Source organism: Aulonocara stuartgranti, assembly GCF_965226115.1.
Source record: "Aulonocara stuartgranti genome assembly, chromosome: 7".
NCBI classification, from domain to species: domain Eukaryota; kingdom Metazoa; phylum Chordata; class Actinopteri; order Cichliformes; family Cichlidae; genus Aulonocara; species Aulonocara stuartgranti.
The window spans coordinates 33,469,352-33,494,430 of record NC_138945.1 but is presented as its reverse complement, the minus strand read 5'-3'; the positions used below and the strand labels follow the sequence as shown (position 1 = coordinate 33,494,430).

Here is a 25,079-nt window from a genome sequence, read left to right as displayed (position 1 = left end):
GATTCCCTCACTGAGACTGTAAGTCATATTTTCAGGAAATGTACATATATATTGACACAAGTTGTGGCAACACACATTCAGAGTAATCGTATTGGGAAGTGATTTATTATTATTATTTTCATAAGATTCAACCTGCATGCTGATTTGATTCAGATTTGGTCATCCTTGTAACGGAGTACAAGGAACTACAAGAACTATTAATACTTCCTTAAGGTTTGTATCGAGTTGCAGTATTAATGCAGAATACGTTTATACCCTCTTCATCCAGATGTGAGTACGCGCGTGCCCGTGCATCTACTTTGCTGTGTGCGCGCGCATTATAAAGACCTTTTAGTTCACGTGCGGAAGAGACTGTGGTGCGGGGTGGGGAAGAAATGACTTGTGGGATGCGAAGTAGCCGGCGGCAAGAGAGGCAGAGGAGGTTGATTGACACACAGAGAAACGTCAGGGAGCGTAGCGGGAAATAAAATAAGGAGAGTTATAAAACATCCAGCTTTACGGTTAATTTAAAGCCTCGCAGACATTTCGATCTGCGCACACAAACAGCGGATACCGAGCGGAAGAAAAAAAAAAGTTCAGATCCCACGAATCAGCGCGTGGGAGTGGGAAGCAGGATCGTGACTGACTGAGGCAAGCTCCACTGTCTGTCTCGTTATGGCAGGTAATTGACTTTAACCGTTACACATAAAATAATATGGACGGGCTTGAGTCTTTACAGCGAGACCCCGCTCCTAGGAGCTCTTAGCTGCGGTAACTGCGAGATTTCGCAGTCGAGTATCGGTTTAGCTAACGGTAGCTAGCTAGTGCTAGCGTTAGCTAGCCAGCTAACTCAAGTGTCATCCTCCATCTGGCCTGCCCTTACCGGCTAATGCTAGCTAGCTAGCTAGCTGGCTGTTTACCGGCCCGGGACCATTTTCGTAAGCTAACTGTGCACGCCGTATATGCTAGCTATCCCCAAAACCTCAGTGCTCAGATTTTTAGTCTAAGGTTGATTTTTTTTTTTTATTTCGAGAAGATTAAACAAATGCCCAGAAGGGCAAATTTTGCCTAGCATGCCGTAATTGGCTTCGCTCAAACTTTGACATTACCCACATGCAGGCTAGCCCTCCAGGCCCTGCTGCAGACTGAACAGTTTTTGCGTAAAATGAGTTAAAAGTCATCAGGCTTGTTTTTTTTAACACGCGCATGCTCGAGCGGAAAAACGAAGAAAAAAAAAAAAACAACCTCAAAGCGAAAGAAATAAAAGCACTATGATCTAAACCATGACTCTGGCAGAAATGGGTTTATTTAGCGCAGTGTTGATTTTCAGTTCATTCATCAGCTCAGTAGTTGTTTGAAATCGTGTTGGCCTTTAGCTCCCCCCGTAGCCAGACGGGACTGATACTTGTAAAGGAAATATCTAGTGACATATTTGGTACATGCATTTGATTCATTAGGGTGGAGAAATTAATGACACTGCATGTTATCCTGCTTCTAAAACAGATTTTTGAGTTCATTTTGAACGCCTTTTTCTTTTCTGGGATCTTTGTCTTGCAGAAAGTGCAGGCACTGTGAAGCTATTACATTTTGTCCAGATCAGTACTTTTATGATTCAGTCCAGAATGTGTGTGTGTGTGTGTGTGTGTGTGATGAATCCGTGGTGACTCATAGATGTCCTTCATTTTTCTTCAAAGCGCGTGTGTTTCAATGTTGTTAAAGACAAATCGGACCAGTTTCCACTTAACCAATAAGAGAAACGATCATCTGTGGAAAATATGCCAAACATTTTTGTTGTGCAATGAGCTATGCTGATGGAGAACCTGTTGAGGCAAGTGATTAGAAGTTATTATTGAATCAGACAGCAAGTTTTGTCTTGTTGATATAGATTTTAAAAATAAGAGACGGCATTAGGAGACCATCTGCCTCCTCAATTGACCAGGCCTAAAATAAAGAATGTGTAATTACTTTCACATCCAGACCATTTGCAGTTTAGTTGGTATTTGTGAGATTTGAACCAGACTCTGTATCTCAAAGTGAGAAACCACTACCAACTAATCATGGCTTAGATCTAGCATGTTTATATTTATTTAAAAATCGCCGGTTTCTACTTGTTGCTTAATGTGCCTGTGACCCAACAGTAATATCTTTATGTTAATGTTAGTTTGGAGAAAAAATTACATTTTTATCTGTTTTCTTTGAGGCTAGAATTGCAGTAGTTGTGAGAGGATATGTGCACATCTGTGACCACACGCATTTTGCAAGAACCCTGTCTCTTTTAATTTCTAACATCTTATCAATTATCCCTTGCTGTCACAGGCAGCAGGGGACACTCAAATGATAAGTTTTCTTAGGAACTTGTTTACATTGTCCAGAATGTGAAATGTTATGTAATAAACCTGCCACCACCCAGAACTAAATATTTATAATTGTATTTCTGTAGGTCCTGGAGGTGACATGCAGTGGTGCTTCTCTCAGGTGAAAGGAGCAATCGATGATGACGTAGCTGAGGGTAAGTGATTTGATTAATTCAGACTAATGGATATTGCACAATTTAGCCATAGTGGGGTATGCCTTGGTGAAAATTCAGACATTTTTTTCTGTTTCCTGTTGGCAGCATTATGCAAAATCTACCAGAGAGTGAGTCTGAGGCTAAGGCAGAATCGACAAAATATTGGTGCTGATGCAAATCCCGGTTTTTCTTTTCATAATTCAGTCATACTAGAAGCTTGTGAACAGACATTCCAAGCAGCTGTGGCCCCAGGCTTTTAGGAGACCACCAGGAGCTGACAAACTTTCCTCCTTTAACCAATCAATCTAGGGATGTGCAATGATATTTCTGTAAGAAACCTCCCCAAAGGGGCCCCACATGGGGGTGGGGGGTGCAGAGTACACCAGCTGTTTCAGAAACCGTTACATTGAACTGATCTAATGTTGCTCCTTTCCTGCTCAGACATGTGTGATGTAGTGATTATAAAGTCTGATCGGACTGTTTGCCATGGTAAAGGACTGTGCTTTTTAAGTGCCCTTCTAGTTTCCACTGAAGAGATGCAACCCAAACACTTGATGCTGCTCCTGCTTTACATTAAAGGCTTTCCATTGGTGAGTCACTGGAAAGCTCTTTTTGAAAAAGGCAATGCAGACATTTAGGTTGCTGCTGGAAACTTGCTACTGGGTCCTTCTGTACCTTCTGTACATGGATCAGCCACTAGATTTGGAGGTTTTAGCATTTTCAAGAGGAATGCTTAAAAAAAAAAAAGGAGCTGAGTCAGGCGTTTGGATAATTACCTGCTGATAATGCAGGGCCACTTGTGCTGTTCCATGCACTCTGTTCTTGGTTGCTCATTGTGGGAGTATCGTACTTTTCAGGAAAATTGGAAAACGGGACCTCCAGATGGCTGATGGACAAAAGCTCAGAGGCTGAAAGGATAAATCAATAGCTGTGAACCACTATCAGATGCTGTAGAGTGGTTTGCACCTCTGTTAGATGGGATTTTTGGTTAATTATATCATATTATAATCTTAATTTTTGTTAAATAATTTTGGTGATGTAGTTATATGGAAGGTGAGCATCAATATTTGTATTTAATTAACTGGTAAGTGAGTGAGCATTTAAAAATATATATTTAAGTCCGTCTTTCTTTATTGCCCCCAGTATTTTGCGAGAGCGCTGTAGTGTTACATATTGTTGAGCTTGTGGGTAACTTTTGTATCTAAAGAGTTCGTGGATTGTTGCAGTCTTTAAACTGTGTGGTAAGACTCAACAGCAATGGACTCCTATAAACAAGTCATTGATGTCAGCAAAGTAGGGGAAGGCCATAAAAAGATATGAAAACACTTCAGCTCATATTTACAGCTTTTAAAAAAAAAAATTATTTGAAGGAGGAAATTATGGGCAAATGTGGAAGTCAAAACAAGATTGAAGAGCAACATGACTGCATGTTTCCTTTTCCAAATGGAAATATTATTGCACAGGCAGGAGTTGCAGGAAGGTTTAGCTGAGAGATGGGTGGACTGTACAGCACTGGTGATATGAACTATGGGCCATCATATAGAAATACAAGAAGAGTTTTCTAGCACAAACTCTAAAGGCACGTTCGAAGGAAAAAAGGAGCAGGATTTGATTAAAAGAGCACTTAGTCAGATGTTAGGCATGTGGATGGAAATATTCTGTTTTGAGGTGGGAGGTCAGTCTGAGCTTGTTTTGCAGGCAATGGTGGAGGAAACAACTAAATAATAAGCTTATTGTGGAAATAACCTGTAACGTGACATGGCTATCACAGATATGAAAATGATGGATAATGAAAGTCAATATATATCCACACTGTATGCAGTGAAGTGAGAAATGTACTGTCTTTACTGACAGAACATGTGAAAGGATTGGGAGCTGTCAGACTGCTACAGAGTTCCACGTGAAGCATGTTGCCATTCTCTAGATGCCAGGTACATGACCATGCCTGGAGTTTTGCAATAAAAAACATACAGAGAATACCATAGTACTGATATAGTTATTTCACTGCTTTACAAGTAGCAGCATGCCCAAGCTTTTCAGGTCATTTCAAGCCACATTCTAACCTTATTTTAGGATTTGGCATTTGTATTTTTGATGTCTTTACTTTAAAAATTAACCAAATACTGTCAGAATGATTTGCTTGGATATATTAATCCTTACTCTAGGCCTCAGGGACTGTGTCGTTAACAATGACCACTCGCTGCAATTTCTTGGAGCATTGTCTTTCTGCTCCAGTGGGCAACAAAGGGTTAAACAACTGTCTATGTGTGAGTGAGCTTCAGTGTATAAAGCAGCATACTGCTGCTGGGGGGGAAAGTGTAATTCTGTCAGAGTAAGAGGGAAAGAAAAGATGAAAACTAGGTTAGCAATCGTTTTCATTCTGCCCGACGTGCTGTGACATCCTCCTGCATCTTCAGGGCCACTTGCCTGTCTCCTCTCTGATTCTCACAAAGATAAATCCAGGGTTAGTTGAGAATAACTAAGTGGTTTCCTGGTGTACTTTCTGAGTAGTAGAGGGGCACATCTGTCTTGGTACGCCACTTTCAAAATGTTAAAATTGCACATGTAATCTTATGTCCTTTTTATTTTATTTTTTTGCAGCGGACATTATATCTACAGTTGAATTTAACCACACAGGGGAGCTGCTGGCCACAGGAGACAAGGGTGGACGCGTAGTCATCTTCCAACAGGAAATCGAGGTACAGCTGCGTCGTGGTTAACTTCTGCCTAGTTTGATTCCCACACATTTTAGAAAAGGTCATCCTCTGAACTTGGTGACACAAAGTCAGAACAATTATTCTAGTTTTTGGAAGCATGTCTGTAAACAAACAATAGTGGGCTTTATTTAAAAGATGGTTTTGTCTGTTTTCATACAAAAAACCCTTTAAACAAATTTACTCATCTCTGGTTCTCAACAGAACAAAAATCAGCCTCAGTTCCGGAGCGAGTACAATGTTTACAGCACTTTTCAGAGCCACGAGCCAGAGTTTGACTACTTGAAGAGTTTGGAAATAGAAGAGAAAATCAACAAGATTCGCTGGCTTCCTCAGAAGAATGCTGCTCAGTTCCTGTTGTCAACTAATGGTAAAATTCTCTCTTTAATTAAGCTGATGATCAGATATTTAACAACAGTCTGCAGTGAGTTTAATTTTGAATACAGGCATTAAAGAGAAATGAGTGACTCATAGACCCCGTCACACTTGACTAGATATTAAAACATAATATTATAATTTCCTCCACAAGATGGTGAAATTAATGAATCTGCTTGTTAGTTAAGAGTAGTACTTTGTCTATCATAAAATTGCTACCTGACTCTTGTGAAACCACCATCGCATGTATGTAGACACCATACACTTGCATTTTATAGACGGCTCTGAGCAAAAAGTTCATTATTTATAGCACCAGGTGAAAAGGCAACTTTTTCAGAGTACAAACAGTTTAAGAAAGTCTGCTGTATATTGACTACATGAAGACCTGAATTGCTTTAAAAATCTCATAAATCTATAAGAAAATAACATTTCCATTTAGTGTGCCCGACAGTTGGTAATGTCATTTAAAATGTCTTTTTTTTTTCCACAGATAAAACGATTAAATTGTGGAAAATCAGTGAACGAGACAAGAGGCCAGAGGGCTACAATCTCAAAGAGGAGGATGGGCGCTACAAGGACCCTAACACTATCACATCTTTGCGGGTCAGTTCTCAAATCAACCACTGGCTGGTTCAAGGGTGTGGTTAGTCAGACAAACCAGTAGTTCTTTGGAAGCAAAACTTTTAAAACCTGGGTGTGTCAGAAGTTGGGAAGGGCTACTGGTTTGTCATCCTTTGCTGTTGCTGATGGTAAAAATGACTGTTATTACTAATCCGGGCTGTCTTTTTAGAACCTTGTGTAACCTGTTATTGCAAAGCTAAGACTGTGTTCTGTGTTCCTGTATAAAGATATGATGGTGCTTCTTATTTTCATCTAGCTAATAGCTTGATGTTGTTTCAAATCTGTGAAGAGCTTTGAGCCAGCTAACTCTCACTGCCTTTTCTCATCACAGGTACCAGTTTTAAAACCCATGGACCTCATGGTGGAAGCCAGTCCACGGAGGGTGTTTGCCAACGCTCACACCTACCATATCAACTCTGTCTCAGTCAACAGCGACAACGAGACCTACCTGTCTGCAGACGACCTCCGCATCAACCTCTGGCACCTCGAGATCACTGACCGCAGCTTCAGTATCCTTAGATGCATGCGGGCATGTTTGTCTGTGCACCTGACTTGTGCATTAACCTGTCTGTCATCAGCTTGACGTTTTTGTCCAACTGGGGGTGAACAGTGAACATAAAAGCATCATTATTCCTACACCTCAGCACAAACCGGCAGAAAGGTTCTGCCTCACTCACTCTACTGTGGCTGGTTTGCGTGTGTGCTCTCACCTCTGACACAGAACAGAAAAGATGGGGACTGAGATGTAACCTGGTCCATTGTTTTCTAAAGTCTTGCATGGAAAAACATAGCTGTAGCCATGTCCAGTGGCTAATATGACTGTCCTTTGTGGGTCTTCAGTGCAATGGGAAAACGGAAAAGACAAACCAAGAAATCTTGTAGTTCCATGAAAAAAACATTTCAGGACCTACATTGGGTCACACTGTCCTGCAATGGCTCTGCAGAGGTCCCAGAGGGATAGTTCCTGCAGTTCCAGCATGCACACATGCAAGGTACAGGTTGCCCTGAAATGGCCCATTAACTCTTGTGGTAGTAAACCAACTGTAATCGCCCAGTTTGAAAGTCACTTCAGCTTCTTTTGGTAGGTGTCAGAGTATGAAAGACGTTATCCCTCCTTACCCGCATGCTCCTCAGATATTGTTGACATTAAACCGGCTAACATGGAGGAACTTACAGAGGTGATCACAGCAGCAGAGTTCCACCCTCATCAATGTAACACCTTCGTTTACAGCAGCAGCAAAGGAACCATCCGACTGTGTGACATGAGGGTTTCAGCTCTATGTGACAAGCACTCAAAGTGTGAGTACCTACTCATCATACTTTTATATGTCCCTTCTTCTACCCTGACAGGCAGATTAAGTACTGGATTTGTTATGCAAAGCACTTTCATGTCACAGTAGACCTTTTGGTGAACACTGCAGTTTGACTTTTTTCATCTTTCTGTCATCCAGTGTTTGAGGAACCAGAAGATCCAAGTAATCGCTCCTTTTTCTCTGAGATCATATCATCAATCTCAGATGTTAAATTTAGCCACAACGGACGCTACATGATGACTAGAGACTACTTGTCTGTAAAGATTTGGGACCTGAATATGGAAACCAGGCCTGTGGAGACATACCAGGTGAGAATGACAAATAGAAACTAGTGTGTGGTGTCAGGTTTACTACACAGTTATGAACAGTTATGAAACGACTGGCAGTAGGTTCATACACTGATGCCCTGGTTGCCACAGAATCTTCAAATTGTGGCGATTAATTTGTTAATAACTTTGTGATTTTGCTGCTAATATTTTACTATCAAAATGATTACAGATCATTTATTGTCATTATTTTGCATAGGAAATAATAGCATATAGATTTTTTTCATTACTGGAATGTAATAATCTCAGGTGGGCGCTTACTGTTTGCTATGTCTCTCAGCTAGAAAAGGCTATAGGCATATTTTAGGAAATGTGATTGAGAGGTGATGCATGGAAAGAGGAAGGAGGATTGACATCTAATATTGTCTGATAGTGTCCACAGCCTGTTAAACTCTGGTTTTCATATTTATTCATTTGATTTTAATGTACTTTTAGTTTTTATTTTATTATATGCAGTGGTAATTCATGTCACAGTTGGACAGTGGCCATTCTTTTTTCTTTTTTTTTTTTGTCCAGTCATTCCTGGTAATGTAATATAGTGGCCACTAGGGGGAACCCAACCCTGAAAGATAGGGTTACAGATAATGACAGGCATTTTAGATGTTCTTTTTCACAGATTCAAGCACCTTCTGCTACTTTATGGGGGTGCAGGAGATTTTGAATATTGGAGGTTTGTCTTTTGGAAGTCTCATTTAAAAATTTCTTATCATCATGTTTCTGCCCCCCCCCCCCCACCCACAAAAATCATTACAGGTCCATGAGTACCTGAGAAGCAAGCTGTGCTCGCTATATGAGAATGACTGCATCTTTGACAAGTTTGAATGCTGCTGGAATGGCAATGACAGGTAAAAGGTTTGAGACACACAGGGGGTAAATGCAATAATAACACTAGGAAATTACATAATCTTTCAGGTAGCACTTTGTTTATTGCTGTCATGATTTTAAAGATTACACCCTGCAAGTTTTTTTCCCCCCACTCTTTCTTTTTGGTTGGTGCACTGCACATTTGGCCTCGATCCATCAAACCCTGTTTGTGTAGCACCTTTCATTCAGGTTCAAAGTGCTTCACAGATATCTGCCAAAGCTGATAAGACAGAACAAATATATAGTAAAACTAATAATATGCAATGATAAGCAATTAAAGATAAATTAAAAAAAAAAAATCAAAGAAATGTAATAAAAATGACTTAAGTGCATAGAGATTGCATAATTTAATATATTTGAATGAAGAAACGTGAATGGAAAGTACAGCTAGATAAAATGCAGTAAAAAGATAAAAATGATAAAAGGTAGGAAAAATAATATGCTATAATCATTGGATATAAATAAAATAAACCAACGCAATGGTACATAAAAATAAAAAGCTTTCAAAGAACAAGTGATAAAATGATTATTAACCCTTGAACACTAAGGTGCGGTTTTTGTAACACCATCACTGATGTTTTCTGTAAAAATATATTAAATATATACACAATGGATGGGATTTGTTTGTTGCTTTAAAGCTGATTGACTTTTCAGCCTCCGGTTGCCTATGTAACCCTATAACATATTTATTACCACGTCATGTGTCAGTCAGAAGTAGTCTTTATCCATTGGTAGACGATTCAGTGACTTGCCAGGTTCTGCCCACTTTGTATAGCCAGTGGTCATTTCACCCATAAGCCTGGTTGAAGTTATCCTTAACTTTCTTATGATTTCTGGCAACCACGTACCTGGGAATCACTTCTGATGTGTAAGCAGTTTTAGAGTTGTCCTCTAATTGCCCATCACTTGTAAACTAGTGGTGCACAAAGTTTAAACTTTATTTTCTAATGGACATTGTTTTTGGATAACTTGATTTGATGACTCTCACTTTTCCCACGTCTCCCCACCTACTCTGGGCAGTGTGGTGATGACCGGCTCATATAACAACTTCTTCAGGATGTTCGATCGCGGCCACAGACGGGACGTGACATTGGAGGCGTCCCGTGAAAACAGCAAGCCCATGCAGGTCCTGAAGCCCCGCAAGGTGTGCACAGGCGGCAAACGCAAAAAGGATGAAATCAGCGTGGATAGTTTGGACTTCAATAAGAAGATCCTGCACACTGCCTGGCATCCCCAGGACAACATCATTGCGGTGGCAACGACCAACAACCTCTACATATTCCAGGATAAAGTGAACTAATTGCAGGGTGAGCTTGTCACATCTGGCGCGGGTGATGTCATTTGTAACCACCCGCAGCCTCACAGCCTCATCCAGGGCCATCTGTGGTGGTAATGCCAACAACCAGCATCCCTGTCCGGCCCTACTGAGTGACCAGACTTTGCCACTAGATGTGGACAGAGGAGGACTTGCTTTTGCCCATCATCAGTCTGTCTGTGGCAGAGTGATGCCTGCCTTGTTGTTAAGTGATGTTGTGCCAATTTCTTTCTCTTCATCATCTTTTTTTTTTTTTTTTCTTTTGCCAACCCGCCTGCCCTTTACTTTTCTAATGTGGGTGAAACAAGTTTAATTTCCTTAAATTTCTGAATACAGACACACTTATTTTTATAAATACCCCTGTCCCCTAAAATGGTAGAAAATGAAAAACCCCTAGTTTGTCCCATTATTATCCTGTGCCATTGTAGTGTTTACTTTTCTAAGAAAAGTTTGACCTTTGTTTTGTGTACACTTTTTTTTTTCTCACAAATTCATCAGTTCTGCTGTCTGTTTTTGAGTGTCTTCACATTTCCTTTTTTTCATTAAACCATACATTCATCACAACTTGCTGCTCATCTTGGACACATCCAGGATTTTGAGAAGTACAGTGGTTTTTTCTTTTTTTTTTTTCTTTTTTTTTTGCTGCTTTCTGGGGGTTGTTTTTTTGTTTTGTTTTTTGTTGTCCGCTCAGATTTGGTCCAGTGAGATTTTTGTTCTGCTTGCTGTTTGTCACTGTGCCTCAAGCTCTGGTTGGCCAAACAGGCCCAAACTCAGTAAGAGCTCCTCCTTTGGTTTTTGTTTTTTTTTTTTTTTCTTGTTTTTCTCCCCCTTGGGTGTGTGTGAGTGTATCGTGATATTTTTGTGCATCGGCTCCTCTTCCTCCTGTTTTTTTTTTTCTTTTTTTTTCTTTTTTTGTTTTCTCTTGTCTTCAATAATAGTCAGGTATCAGAGAAGGCCTATTCAAAGATAATTATGATGGTCATATTTATATTAAAAAGGTTAAAGAGTCAACAGGTTTGTTCCGTCCTATTTTGTGAGATGAAGCCTAACCTCGAAACGTGACTTTTTTTTTTTTTTTTTTTTTTGAGGGGGGGATGGCTTTTTACCCCCCCAATCCTGTACCACAACATTCAGCTCAAGCTGCACTTCACAACAGGGAAGAACATCTAATTTGACACTGGACTTTGTTGCTGCACCAACTCAAGTATTTGGATGTCTGTGATGTGAGACTGCAATTTTTTTTTTTATTTTTTTTTTTAAAGAAAAGATTTGAGGCATTACAGTGTTTAAACTACTGCAGACGTAACTGATACTGTAACTGTGATGGTGCAATGAGCCTCACAGAAGATCTGCAGCACTTGGATGTCTCCACACCCTATTTAAAAAGTGGACACTTAAGAGTATATTGATGCCTCTAGTAATGTATAACTACAATTTTAATCAATGACAGTGGGGGGAGGGGAAAATAAAGGAACTACTTTTTGCATCCTTGTGAATGCTTGGTTGTTGGTGGGATCTCATCACTGCTCAACTGATGTTATGCTAGGCGTTACAGCTGGATTATCACAGAGCATTGTTGTTGACCTCATTAAACTCCTTCAGTTGGTAAGGGGACTTTTTTTTTTCTCTTTAAAGCTGTTGCCCCATCATTCACCGTGCAAGACGTACGTGCAGTTGCGATTAAGGGAATACTTGATGAACGTGATAAAATTCAGCCGCTGAAAGTTTATTGAAATCAGCTGAAAGGGTGTCCACTTGCTGAAAGCCGGTAATAAACATTCATCTGGCTCGTGGCTTGACCGCGTGTGTACGTGGGGGCATACACGTCCCGTCCTGCATGGCAAACGCAGAGCCCGTGAGCAACAAATCCCGATGCTTAAAAAAAAAAAGAGAGAGAATTAAAAAAAAAAATACTTCGGATCTTCTGTTTTCCAATTATTGATGCACGTAATATCCTGAGCTTTTGTTTTGTTTTTTTCCGCCTCGTTATGTCGACTCGCCCTCTCTTCTCGCTTATCAACGGGAGGCTGTGATGTCATCATCCAGCTTCCCGGAGAGAGGGAGGGAGCGAAGGCGTGAGCGGGCTCGCGGGGAGACTGGCTGCTTCCAGACCAGCTAACGCTCGAAAACAAGCGACAGCTGTGCTGTAGCTTAGCTAGCTGCTGTCCCCCTCAACCCCCATCTTAAAGAAAAAAAAAACAAAAGGAAAAAAAGAAGCACACGACTCGGGTCTATTCTCTTATTACAACTCTGAATGTGTGCAGCTAAAACACTGCGCCTTTTGCACTGACTCGAGCCTTTTATGCAACCCATCCTGCTCGCCAGGCACGACGATGTCCGACGCTAACACTACTTCTACAGACAACAACGGAGACTCGGGGCTAAACGGTAAGCTAAATCCTAACCAAACTGCTCAACTGTGACAGCTACCCGGTCTATATTCTTTCTAAAATAATTTCTGGATGTTTTTATAGTAGGTTTATTGCAGGGCTAACCAGTAATTTTGTATGCTTATGTATTTTTTTTCACGGCGAAGCTGCCTACAAGGGGACGGTTTACAGAACGGTATGTTCCGTGTGTTTATTGACACTGTTTGGGCCAATGGTGTTTTAGTTGTACGCGCGATTGACAGGATCCTAAGCCAATCAGCGATTGGTAGGTAGAACGTAGACGTGGGGTTTAAGCTTTGTCAACAAGGCTAGATCGAAAAAGTTCAAAGTGGCAAAAATGGGGAAATGCATTTTGGTAATTTAACCTGAATCGTTCGTGTCGTGGAAAGTAGCAAAAAGAAATTTAGAAGACTTAAGTACTGTCTTTAAGATTTTCGTTTGCTTGGATTTTTGAGGTTACTTCTGTCGTTCATGTAACTTTTTTCCCGTCGACATAAGTTTTTGTTGATAAGCGGAATTAAAACTTAATATTCTTTCCTTTTTTTCCCCTCTGGTTTTCATCTGCTTTAATTTATTCTGCCAAATAAATGTCTGTTTAAACATTTGCACTTTGTTTTTTTTTCTCTAAACTTTAGTTTCGTAGTTTATTAACTAAGTCCATTGGTATTTATAGAAAGATATGAAATAAATATTTTACTTAAGACCATTGTTTGCATTGAAATCAGAATACTTTATTAATCCCAAGGGCGAATTGTTTTGTTACAGATGTTCATTTATACAAATATGGAAAATCTCTAAATATATAAAAAAAATTCCAAAAAATACCCCAAAAAATTAAGTAAAACTAATGTTAAATTAAAATTAAATGTCCCAAAGTTAAACTAATGTTATGTACAGTATAGATGTGATATAAGTGGAAAAACACCTAGGTTTCATCAGGAGCATTTATAAAGTTTGATTTCCTGTGTTTGAATGAGTCTTTTGCTGAACTTGCCTCTATGGCTCTCCATCTTGTGCCTAACAGCTACAAGGGTGTGAAGGATTGTCCAGTATTGACCGCAACTTGGCTAGCATCCCTCTGTCTAAAACATGCCCTTAAAGGTGGTGTGATTAGAACGCTGACACTCCGGCTTACTTACTTGAGGGGGGGCTCTGCCTAGACAGCTTTTGTGATTCAAGTTTTACAACATAAATAGCATGCAATGACTTGGCATGCCATTTTTGGCCACAACGACAAGGGGACAGACCTTATACACATGACGAAAGAAATTGGTTGGGGAGGTGAGGAGTATGATACAAGAGGCAGCATGTAAGAACACAGAGGCTGCTTAATTTTAAGCCAAAGTCTGCTGGATAGGAAACAAACTTTCCAGCTGGTTTTCACACACACACATCATTTTGAACAACCAGTGGAGATTAGCTGCTTCTAAAAAAGGCTAGAAAATTGCCAGTTTTTGGTCACTGGATGGTAAATGTATTCCACCCGAGTTCATGGCAGACATTTTTAATATATATATTAGAGATGGCACGATACCACTTTTTTATGTCCGATACCGATACCATAAATTTGGATATCTGCCGATACCGATATGAATCCGATATAGTGTTTTTTAACCAACAAAACTGTTTTTTAAATTATCTTGCTGCATTTTGCAAGTCTGCAAGTTCATACTCAAGTTTAAAACAACAACTACACTAAAGCTATTCTGTTATACCTGTATACAAAAAAAATATTTCATAGTTCAGCAATACTGATCAATCTAATAAACTTAAACCTACACCATCCTCCCTATTCTGGTATTTTAAAGAGTACTTAGTGTAAATATTAAGCAACCTAACTAATAGGGTTCCAACTCCCAGCAACAACAAAAATAAATAAATAAAAAATAGGGAACCACCCCTCACGCTCCACCTCATGATGCTTAATCGACGTAATCAACCTTAATTTGATGCAGTGCGAAAAAAAATGCACAGAAATCAATTATTTTTCAAGAAATATTAAATAGATTCAACATCTTTCTTCAACAAAATTGCAGACTGCACAGATGGTACCTTCCCAAAGTAAAGAGTACTATAGCTTACTAGGGTATATATATTAGACTTAATAGTCACTATATACAGTAATTGACTTCTATTCATTTTACATCAAATTAAAACTTTGGGTGTCAGATAATTATTTATTAAAAGCTAGACATTTTAAATGAGAATAAGAAAGAAAAGTATGTCTTTGTGCCCCCTTTTCCCTGTTCATGCCCTATCGGCCCCCCTGGCTAAACTTTGCAAGATCCGCCCCTGCACAGTTACCAGCCGTCAGCTACGTAGAAAAAGATCCTCGAGTAGAAAGTAATATTAAATAAATTCTAACAACAGCTTATCAAGCTTAAACGTTCTGCTGTTGTTCAGCCGCTGGTTTCCTCTTTCTGGTGCAAAGTGGGCCAAAAACAAACAAGAGAGACGGACTCGTGACAGAAAAGCCGATCAGCTGATCATTAAGCAGTTTCATGATTGAAGTATCAGCCGGAGAGCGAGAGGCAGTCGCTCGTTAAGCTTAACGCAGGAATGCTTTACAAACATTCAGAGATGGACTTACACACTTGCTTTACTTCTCTCGGGGATAACTTTATCGGAGATGAAATGCCAGGTTGCTAGCGAAGCTCCACATGCTATCCAGACCACCGACAGGTCCCGCATGCCACAGCCGCTCTATCACGTGATGCATACTGCTCCGACGTGCTAACGTTCTGAGGTGAGTTACAGCGTGTTGCAAGTTTTGTGAGGTGCTTTCGTGATATTTAATGGATCGGATTACATTTTTTATTTTTCTCCGATATCCGATCCAGTAATTTAGGTCAGTATCGGACCGATACCGATACGTAATATCGGATCAGTCCATCTCTAATATATATGAAACAGCCTGTTGAATATCATCTGCCCAAATTAGAAGATCAAAAAGAAAAAAATGTGGATCTTAGTGCATGTACTGTTTGTGTTGTCACAGAAAAACCTGTGACACACCTATAAGGACAGCTAGCCCTTGTGCTTATCACAAGGGAGAGGCCAGCAGTGCACTTTGTAATCTGATTCTTTTTAGGTGTTTTCTCACTCACACCAGTGTCATAAATATAGTTATGTAATCCCAGGGGTCTTGAGTCCCAACATGCGACCATGGATAAGCTTTAGCCTTAACATCATGTCTCACCCCTATGAACCCCACCAACAGCTGATGGCTGGGCTGGGCCAGAATGTTCGGATGCATCAGCACCATGGTAACGTGGTTTTAGTCCACAGAGTGGAGACAATGGCCTGTCAACAGCAGCTTGGCTTGCAGTCCACCGTGTAATCTGCAGGATGAGTGTGAGTGCTGAGTCGAGGCCTGTTAAGAGGGGGGGAGGGGTGTGTGTGTGGGGGGGGGGCTGCACCCTTTGCTTTTAACTGACCTGTTGTCTATGAAATTCTATGCCACATGGTGTTTACATACTGTAATGGTAATATTTATGAGGACTTCTCCTCCTTCTTTTTTTTTTTTTTGGTGGAGTAGGAGGAGAAAGTGTTTTAAAGCTGCGTAAAGATTCCCCCCACCCCCTTCTCAAAATTCTAGACTTGGGTAATCTGCCCCCCTCTAAATTTGTAACTCATCTCTGACATGCTGTACTCTTTAGTTACCAGTTCATGTCAGACATCACGTACAAATGGGGACAGCGTCATATATCACAGCCACAGCACATACTGTACACTAGGTGCTCTTTCACCACAGGGCTGTGAAAATGACATTACTTTTTAACTTCTTCAACTGCCAGTTTTGGGCGCCCAGCTTGTCTCTTTCCAGGAAATTCCCCTCAGGAAGTGATTGTTGACATGCTCTGTCTTTGTTGTCTTGCATGTTTTTGCTTGGATTTCCTAGTAAAGGCCGCTTTACCTTAATCAGAGGGAATGCTGTGGCTTTGTCACACCCTGTACCAGCCATAAAACAAAAGGCAAATATTGTGACAGGTCGTGGCAGGATAACAACAGGTGCAATTTATCATCTGAATAACCAGTCAGATGCCAGCTGAGAGTAATGTCTTCCAAAGCTCCAGCTAAAACTTTGCCGCTTTCCCTAGTAGTTCAAGGAATCTGTCACCCTGTGGGTGGCAAAGAGACTTCTGTTGTCATAACAGACATAAATCGGTCAAATTCTGACTAATGTATGTAGACATGCAAAACTCAAAGATTAAAAAAAAAAAAAAAAAGAATAAATAATAATAATCAGTGGCTTTAAAGACTTCCCCGTGTCTATGGGGAAAGGCCTCCCAGACCTGACGTATAAGCACTTTCCTGATGACTTGATGGACTCAAATGGTCATTTCAGGTCACACTTGTTGTAAGTTTTGGTCACTCACAGCCCTGGACCTCGTTCAGACATCTCTATTTAAATTATTATATCTTTTTGATGATGGTTACTTGTTCTACACTTTTACTTAGTACATATGGGAAAAAATGTTATGTCATTATAAAACCATTCTTTGCGTATGTTACTGTGCTTTCCATATTATCATGATTGTGGAGATAAATTATGATTTGAACAGGTTCTACAGGCTTATAGAGTGGGAAATTTGAAAGCTTACAGTTGATTCACTTCCTCTTTTTAAAAATGTAGATGATGAAAAATTAAAGCCATCGATAACTCCACAGTTTCGATAACCATCGAAACTGTGGAGGAGAAGGGAAACAGTTTTCCCTTCTCCTCAGGTTAAGAGCCTTGGTGTCATCCTGGACAGTTCGCTTTCCTATAAATCTCACATCAATAATCTCACCCGTTCTGCAATTCTCTTTTGCATGGTCTCCCCCAAAAATCCCTCCATAAGCTTCAACTGGTTCAGAACTCTGCTGCTCGCATTATCACCAGAACCCCCTCCTACCAGCACATCACCCCTGTTCTTCAGGAACTTCACTGGCTCCCTGTGAAATTCCGGATAATTTTCAAACTTCTTCTGCTCACCTTCAAGGCCATTCATAACCTCGCTCCTCCTTACCTTTCTGACCTGTTAACCACCACCTGTTCTGCCCGTTCACTTCGTTCTTCTTCTTCTATCCAGCTTGCTGTACCTTCCTTCCGCCTCACCACCATGGGAAGCAGAGCTTTCAGCTGCTCTGCTCCCAGGCTGTGGAACTCTCTGCCCCCAGAAATAAGAAACACTGGTTCTCTCCCCCAGTTTAAATCCCAACTCAAAACTCATCTGTTCAAATCTGCATATTCACTGTGAATCCACTGTTTGTTAATTTTATCTTGTGCTTTTATTTTATTGTTCTTATTCTGCAATTGTTTTACTAAGTGTTTTATCCTATTGTAAAGTGTCCTTGGGTGACTTGAAAGGCACTCATAAATAAAATGTATTATTATTAGAACTGTATTTAATATGAGATTTCCTTTTAACAACTCTCATTTTTCTATATGAGGCTAATTAGGAGAGAGTTGATAGCTGTATGCTTCTATCAACACACAGTGAGTTGGTAACAAATAGTGTTTACGGTTTAGAACAAAACATAAATTTTTAATGGATAAAAAAATGTTCTGGGGCATTAGGTATACCCATATATGATATATACTTTTATGGCTTGAATGCAATTCAAGCCCACACCAGACTTCCAGGTTTTTCCTGCAACTGTAACTTGAGAGCAGGTGAACTACCCCCATCCCATTTGAACAAAACTTCAACTATCCATTGTTGTTTATCTCTCTACGAGCAAAAAAAATTTGACAGTGGTCTGCTCTTTTTTTCTCTCCTGCTCTCTATTGTGTGGTCAGACCTGCTGAGCTGTTTCCTCATGGAGAGCCTGCTTGAGGTTCCTCTTTAGCTCTGTGCAAGCCAGTAACGGGTATAAACAAGTTTACTTAGAACCAGCAACAACTCGAAACTCATTACTGGGCACGGCAGTGAGTTTCAAAGCCTAAGAATGCTTAACTTTAATCAGGATAGTTAATGACGTATCCCGCACAGCTCTAGGATCTGGCCTGTTAACTGCAACCCATCAAGGTTTAGGGTTGGGTTTTATTTCATTCACAAGCTAAAAAGGCACATTGTTGGAAATTTACATTTTAAACATGTCCTGTCATTGTGTCTGGTTCGTTTGTTTGTTTTAAAGTCTGTAATTATTTTATAAAAAGTGGTGGATGTTAACTTTTTAAAAAACAATTTGGTTAACTGTTTGATAACCTGAATACTTGTTTTCAAGTCCATGCACAGGGAAGCATGTGCACGCGTCTCCCTTTTTGAAAAGCAATGCAAAATTTAATCTAATCTTTAGCTTAACACATGTCCATAGAGTCAACTGGATTTCTAAAAATAGAAGCTGGCTCATGTTTATACAAGAAGATTTAAGATAACAATGTTTATATTGTGATAAGAGAACCAATCTTTTTGTTTGTAATTCTAATAGAAAGAAAAGATCCAAGAATATTTTACTGTTATTTTTTTGCAAATAAGTAAAAGACCAACAAATGGAAAGTAAATGGTGTTTCTTAAACTATAACTTTGGCCATTTAAACTCAAAGTTCTTGTAAATTCAGAAGCCGCTAGTTTTCTATCTGCTTGTTGCAAGAACACATTTTATGAGAGATTACAGTTAGCCTAGCAGCAAAACTCTTCTCTGTTTGAGTGAAGATGTTTTAAAATGAAGCTTTAACTCACATCAGAAAGAAACAAATACTGAATAATATTTCTGTGTTTTCTCCCTCAGGGTCCTGGGTGGAGTTGGAGATGAACAGAAATCACCAAGCCCAGTCATTGTCAACAGTTGACTCTGTTTCGGGCCTGCTGCCGCTCCCTCAGGTGGAGGAAGAGGAGGCCATAGTGGGAGGCTTGGAGCATGTCCCATCCTCTTCTTCAATCCACAACGGAGACATGGAAAAGATCCTTTTGGATGCCCAGCATGAATCAAGCCGCAGCAACTCGTCCTGTGACAGGTACTTTTATGAACAAACATCGCTCAAGCTCCTCCGTATATCTCTAACCTATTCAGTTTATTCTTAACAACAAAGTTTCATTTTTAGTGCAAATATTAAAACTTTCAGAATAAAACCAGCTTAGTTGCAAAGCTTCCTGTATTCCCAGATCTGTTTGACATTAAACACAGATTAGGACATGGGAGTTTAATCACGATCAAGAGTCAAGAAAGTCATTGGTTCATAAAGGCCTGTATTTATAGAAGATTTAGTCACATGAGGAAGTTGATTCCTCTCCAGCTTTTTCCTGTGATTTTTCTCTCAGTGTAAAGCTACATGCTTCAGAAATGCAGATTTAAAAAAATAAAAGAAAAATATTTTTTGCTAAAGCCATATGAATTGCTAAAATAAATTTATGCATATTTATGTTCTTATTACGTATTATTCTTAGAAGTTAAAAACTGGAAACAGTTAGCTTAAATTGCACAATTGAAGCCCTTTTTACACTAACCTAACAGGCAGCATGTATTAGCAAGTCAAATGCCTCTGAAGTAATACTGGGTTTTGGCTATGATGACCTTATTTTCACCTGATTCTTACCAGTGACATGCTATGACAGGGAATAGTACTCGATGAAGTGTTAGCTCACTGTGCTAACAGCCTATCAGATGTGATATCTTCAGGGCACAGTGTAAACACACCTGTCACCTGCATGATGGTGTTAAACCAGAAACTATGCTGCACTTTTTTTTTTTTCTTCTATTGTTTTTCCTGGCATATATTTATTTACAAAACCAGCTTTTATCTGTGCATTTTGGTGTGAAAACCCTACAACCCTTGAGAAAATTGCTTTTAGGCTCCATTAAGACTTTGTGCAACATAAAAACTCTTACAAGGTGTTAAATACTGGGCAGTTTGCTTCTAAAAGCTCGTTGGGAGCGGCTTCTCTGTCACAATAAATCAGATTCAATTCAGAGTTGAAAGGGTCTCAGTCGACTTGCTTCTTCTTTCCTTAGCAGACTTCACAATTTATCTGGCATGTAAGCAACAAACTGACCCTTTGCCCCACAGCCACATCGTGTGCTTGTGTGTAATGCTCAAAACTGTGATAAAAGGGACCTTATCAGTCCGCTGTCAGCAAGTCACCTGAGCACGATTTCAGATATTTGAGCTGAGAGCAGTGTATCAGCAAACCGCTCAGAAATGATCAGGGACACAAGCACTTGACATATATTTTGTCATAACACTCTCAGAGCAAGGCTGGTGTCATTTTGCTCAGAGGCAATTAGGCAAGTGTTTTCTTTACTTATCTTTCTGAGATGCTTTGCACACATTTCATCAGAGGGGTCAGAGTGAAGGAAGAGCAGCACTTTAAAGGACTTCTAACTCATAGCCAATAAATACAAGCTACAAGTTGGCATTTTAATCCTGTTATTCATATTAAGTGATTCATTTGTTTAATATTTCACAGATCCATGATGACGATGCATTTATAGTGCTTGTGGTACGGCAAGGCGGATGTGCTGTGGAATAGGCTTTAGTGGTATTTGTTTATAGATTGTGTGAAGTACACTTTAATATTGCAATACCACCCAAACCTGGGGGCTTTTTTCTACCCCAAGGTTAAAATAATATAGGGAGCCTTCATTTTTGGATTTTGTTGTCTTGGGTCATACGATCCAGTCCAGCCTAGTGTTGCAATGTAAACTAATGCATAAAGACTGTGTATTGCTGTGTGTCAGATCAATTTGATAAGGATCCGCCAGCTGGTACTGGTACAATAAATGCTGATATTAAAGTAATATTTTTTCTGTATGTAGAACACATTACCACAGCATATATGCGCTTTTGTACTGCTTTGATAACTGGTGACGCAAAAACATGTACATCACTTGTTCACTTTAAAGTTACATGAGGGAATTGTCAAATTGTTGTTGTTGTTGTTGTTGTTGTTATTATTATTATTATTATTATTATTATTATTATTATTATTATTATATATTTTTTTTAAAACCACAGCCCCCCACGACCTCACTCTCCCCAGGATGAGGGTCAGATCATCTTTGACGCGGAAAGAAGAGACAGCCAGGTAAGACGTAAGCATATGTATGCCTATCATATGCTTCATCAGTCTGTTGCCATGGCAGCTTCAACCACTGGCCCTGGAGGGGGATGACAGCCGTTGCCTGCCTTTAGTTTCCATGGAGATGGCTGCCACACCCAGTGTGTATTTCTGTATCGTCTGCACAGCCTGTCATCAGCATTATAGTTTTACTTATGTGTTTTCCTGGTGTCAGACATCTGAAAACATGGCGTGCACATGCTCAAATATTCCAAACAAGTCTCGTTTGTCCTGACAGACAGGTTGTGAGGGTCCTAAAGGCTGCAGGCTTTTATTGCTAAACTACATGTTTTTATGCCTTTAGTCTGAAGAGGATGTCTTGGACAAGGAGAAGGACATGGACATCTTGATGAAGGACGCAGATTGGGTTGCAGACTGGTCTAGTCGACCGGAAAACATTCCCCCCAAGTAAGTCTGAACTCTGTAAACATCAGCCTTCTGCGTGCAAATGATCATGCTCAGCTGCTTGTTTGTGCAGAGAAAGGAAATGATCATTATGGTAATAAAGTCACTCTAAAGAACAAATACGAAGCCAGCTGCTATAAGGTGTCAGCTCTGATGCTGGAATAAAAACTATATATTACTTAAACCCTTGAAAACCTAAAGGTTTCTGTAATGTATCTCAGATAAATGTGCACGACATCTGTGATACAACCTAAGATCTCATGCATACATGACACATCTCTTTTAATTGGTACCAGCTTCGAAAATGCTGTGGGATTAAAACTAGTTGATTAATCACTTAGTTTTCTTCACATCACAGTGTTTTTCAAATTGCTACTTTTCTCCAACACGCGAGGTGTTTTAAGGTGTGCAGGTATAAAACAAAGAAAAGGTGCAAACTCTTACCCAGAAAGAGCTTGCTTGCTTCATATGTGACTGAAAGTTATGTTTACAGCTATATTTACCTTTTATTGAGAGGCATTAGGTTATGAAGCAACTGTTCTGCATCTATAATGCGTGTGTTTTTAAACAGGGAATTTCATTTCCGGCACCCCCGACGCTCAGTAACGCTCAGTATGAGGAAGACTGGGGCCATGAAGAAAGGAGGCATTTTCTCTGCTGAGTTCCTCAAAGTCTTCATCCCCTCGCTGCTGCTATCACACATCCTCGCTCTGGGGCTGGGGTAAGAATCAAACACCACAGATCACCTGTGCAGCGTGTGTTATGTCTAAAGCAAGACTGACAGTAGTTAGTGAAATTTGCTCAACTGATTTATTGATTTATTTTTTTAAATGTATGTCAAAAAAGGATAAAATCTTTAAAAAAAAAAAAAACATGTTGTTGTACATAACCCCAGCAGGGGGAGCTGTATAACCACAGACGAACATCAGCTGCAACCACTCTTTTGTATGTTGGCAGAACAGCTGCAGACTAAAAGGCTGCACACCTGCTGCTTCATAGTGACACTCCCAGGGGTTCCATGTGATAACACATGGTACAATAATCTTGGCTCCCCAGTCAGACACAATCATTACACAGCATTAATACTTCAGACATCATTTGCTGAACATGATGTGGTATTCAGTGGGAGATATTAACGAACCAATCATATTGGGGGGGGGGGGAATATGTCTGCTGGGCATTTGCATTCAAACTAAAGGGTTGGTTTTAGAGCGAAATGTATCCAATGCAAAACAGTATTTAGCATTAAATCTGCAGATTAAGCAGTCATTGTGGCTTGGCAGTCTCCAGGAGTTGCTTTGGGAAGTTGTTTAAAGCAGTAACTAAGTAACGTTATTATAATGGGACCCTTGAAAGCTATAGTTCTAGCACTGTCATCTACCTTCCCCATAGAGTTCAATTCAGTTTGACTTATGTAACACCAGTAGTTTTCAGTCTCGTGTGCAGCTGCTTGTTTCATATAAACTGGCTCTCCCAAGTTTGGAACCACTGGTTTAATGTCCACTTACTTTCAATGGATTCATTGAAAGGTGACAGAGTAATTGAGGTACCCCTACCTCAGATCAGGCTTTAGGCACCTTGCCTAGCTCATTGATTAAACCACCACACCCAGTCGTGTTTAACGTCATTTACCTTCTTTTCAGGGTCTACATTGGCAAGAGGCTGACCATGCCACCCACCAGCTCTTTATGAGAATGAACATGAAGAAAAGTGCCTCAGAAGTGGGCAAGCGTCAGAGGAAGTTTTTCTGTCGTGAGAAGAATGCTTGTCTCTCCTTCCTGTCCTGCTTGCCCCTATTACCCCTCCTAAACCCTGAGATATGACATGTTCTCAGGCAAAGTGCATCCTCTTCCTCCTCAGCCTCCCCTCCTTCCTGCCTCTTGTTTTGTTTTTGTTTTTTTTCTTGATCTACTGTTCTTACTGTCTGTTGATACTCCCCCTACTCTTGACCTCCCCAATATCTTTCACTAATTTGCATAAACTTTTCAGAAATGAAGGTCATATTTCCTTTTCCTCATCAGTTGGAATGTTTATAATGCATGGGTTTCCAGGGAGGGTTGCAGCATCAAACCAAACTCTTCTTCTACACATGCTGTTTTAGTCCCCTTTTGACTAACTGACAAGGAGGGAGGACTGTTATAGAACTGACCAGAGATTGTGCCACCTGCAGGTGTAGCCCAGTACTCGACCTTGGAAGCAAATTCAGACTTGGCTACGCAGACTAAAAATGTGACCATGCCTTTTTCAGAGTAGCCATTTTATTTAGATTATTATTATTTTTTTTTTAAATAATTTATTTTGTAATGATGGTGGTTTACTGAGAAGTTTTAAATAATGAAAGGCGTTTCCACAGTGGCCAACCCATACCGCAAGCTCTCATGAAATTCACTGGAGGAGTCTGGCTCTGTCTGCCGTTAGATTTATGTGACAATATGCAGTTATGTGCATACGATTGCATATTTTGCTTGGTGACAGGAACTGGAATACAGGTTGTAGATGGAAAGGCAGGCAGCGCGTCCCATTCGGTGTGTACACGAACAGTATTTTACATACACCAATATGGTTGGGTAACAGTGGTGTATGTTTCAGGAAAGGTTCATCTGTCTGTCCAAACTGTGAGCGTCCAAGTTGTCCTTTCAGTGAGCCTCCTGGTTTCTGCGGAGCATAACTGATCATTTCCTGCATGTGTGGTGTTTTTTTTTTTTTTAAACTCTAGACTGGGCTGGACTTTACGCGATTATAGTTTCAAATTAGTGCACGCGTTGTATTGTTCAAAGGTTCGATACCAAAAGGCCTAAAAGTGAGATTTTGATTTGAGATTAAAAAAGAAGTTAGATATTTTCTTTGAGAACATTTTTGAGTGTTTAGAGGATATCTCATGAAACAAGTTACTTTTATACATGGAAATTTACTTCCAAAGATTTTAGAGCCATTAAGGAAAATGATACAGCCAGCCGTGCTTCCTGACACTCCAACAGGTTTGCCAAAACAAAAAACGAGGAGAATTAACTTGACGCTGCAGATGAAGGGATCAATTTGGATAGGCAGAAGGTACCCAGTGGTTCTCAATCTATCTCTCTTTCGTGATGCTGCAGCAGCTTCTGACTGACTGGAGGAAAGTTTGTGTAAACACAGGCTCTAATGTTAGGACGGCTGTAGCATGCATGGAAAACTTTATCTCTGAAGCTGATCAGTTTGTCTGAGCCAACCTGGGTCCAGATGAC

General features: G+C 40.1%; 2 protein-coding genes across 3 annotated transcripts; both read left to right on the top strand.

Moving 5' to 3' along the window:
• The first annotated feature begins 321 nt into the window (after nucleotides 1–321).
• ppp2r2ab (protein phosphatase 2, regulatory subunit B, alpha b) lies at nucleotides 322–11,500 on the top strand. Of its 2 annotated transcripts, XM_082539189.1 has the most exons (11): nucleotides 322–661; nucleotides 1,674–1,807; nucleotides 2,420–2,488; nucleotides 5,090–5,187; nucleotides 5,407–5,572; nucleotides 6,068–6,180; nucleotides 6,530–6,707; nucleotides 7,333–7,497; nucleotides 7,650–7,819; nucleotides 8,591–8,682; nucleotides 9,722–11,500. In XM_082539189.1, the coding sequence occupies exons 3-11, from the start codon at nucleotides 2,434–2,436 to the stop codon at nucleotides 9,999–10,001; spliced, it is 1,317 nt and encodes a 438-aa protein (XP_082395315.1). In that variant the 5' UTR covers nucleotides 322–661; nucleotides 1,674–1,807; nucleotides 2,420–2,433; the 3' UTR covers nucleotides 10,002–11,500. The 2 variants fall into 2 exon arrangements, with proteins under 2 accessions (XP_082395315.1, XP_082395314.1); XM_082539188.1 differs by lacking the exon at nucleotides 1,674–1,807 and having other exon boundaries at nucleotides 323–661.
• A 182-nt stretch (nucleotides 11,501–11,682) lies between these two features.
• On the top strand, nucleotides 11,683–24,139 carry bnip3lb (BCL2 interacting protein 3 like b). Its single transcript, XM_082539190.1, has 6 exons — nucleotides 11,683–12,404; nucleotides 19,124–19,349; nucleotides 21,348–21,417; nucleotides 21,755–21,858; nucleotides 22,427–22,576; nucleotides 23,499–24,139. Exons 1-6 carry the CDS (start codon nucleotides 12,350–12,352, stop codon nucleotides 23,545–23,547), a joined length of 654 nt encoding a protein of 217 aa, XP_082395316.1. The 5' UTR covers nucleotides 11,683–12,349; the 3' UTR covers nucleotides 23,548–24,139.
• Nucleotides 24,140–25,079: the final 940 nt, after the last annotated feature.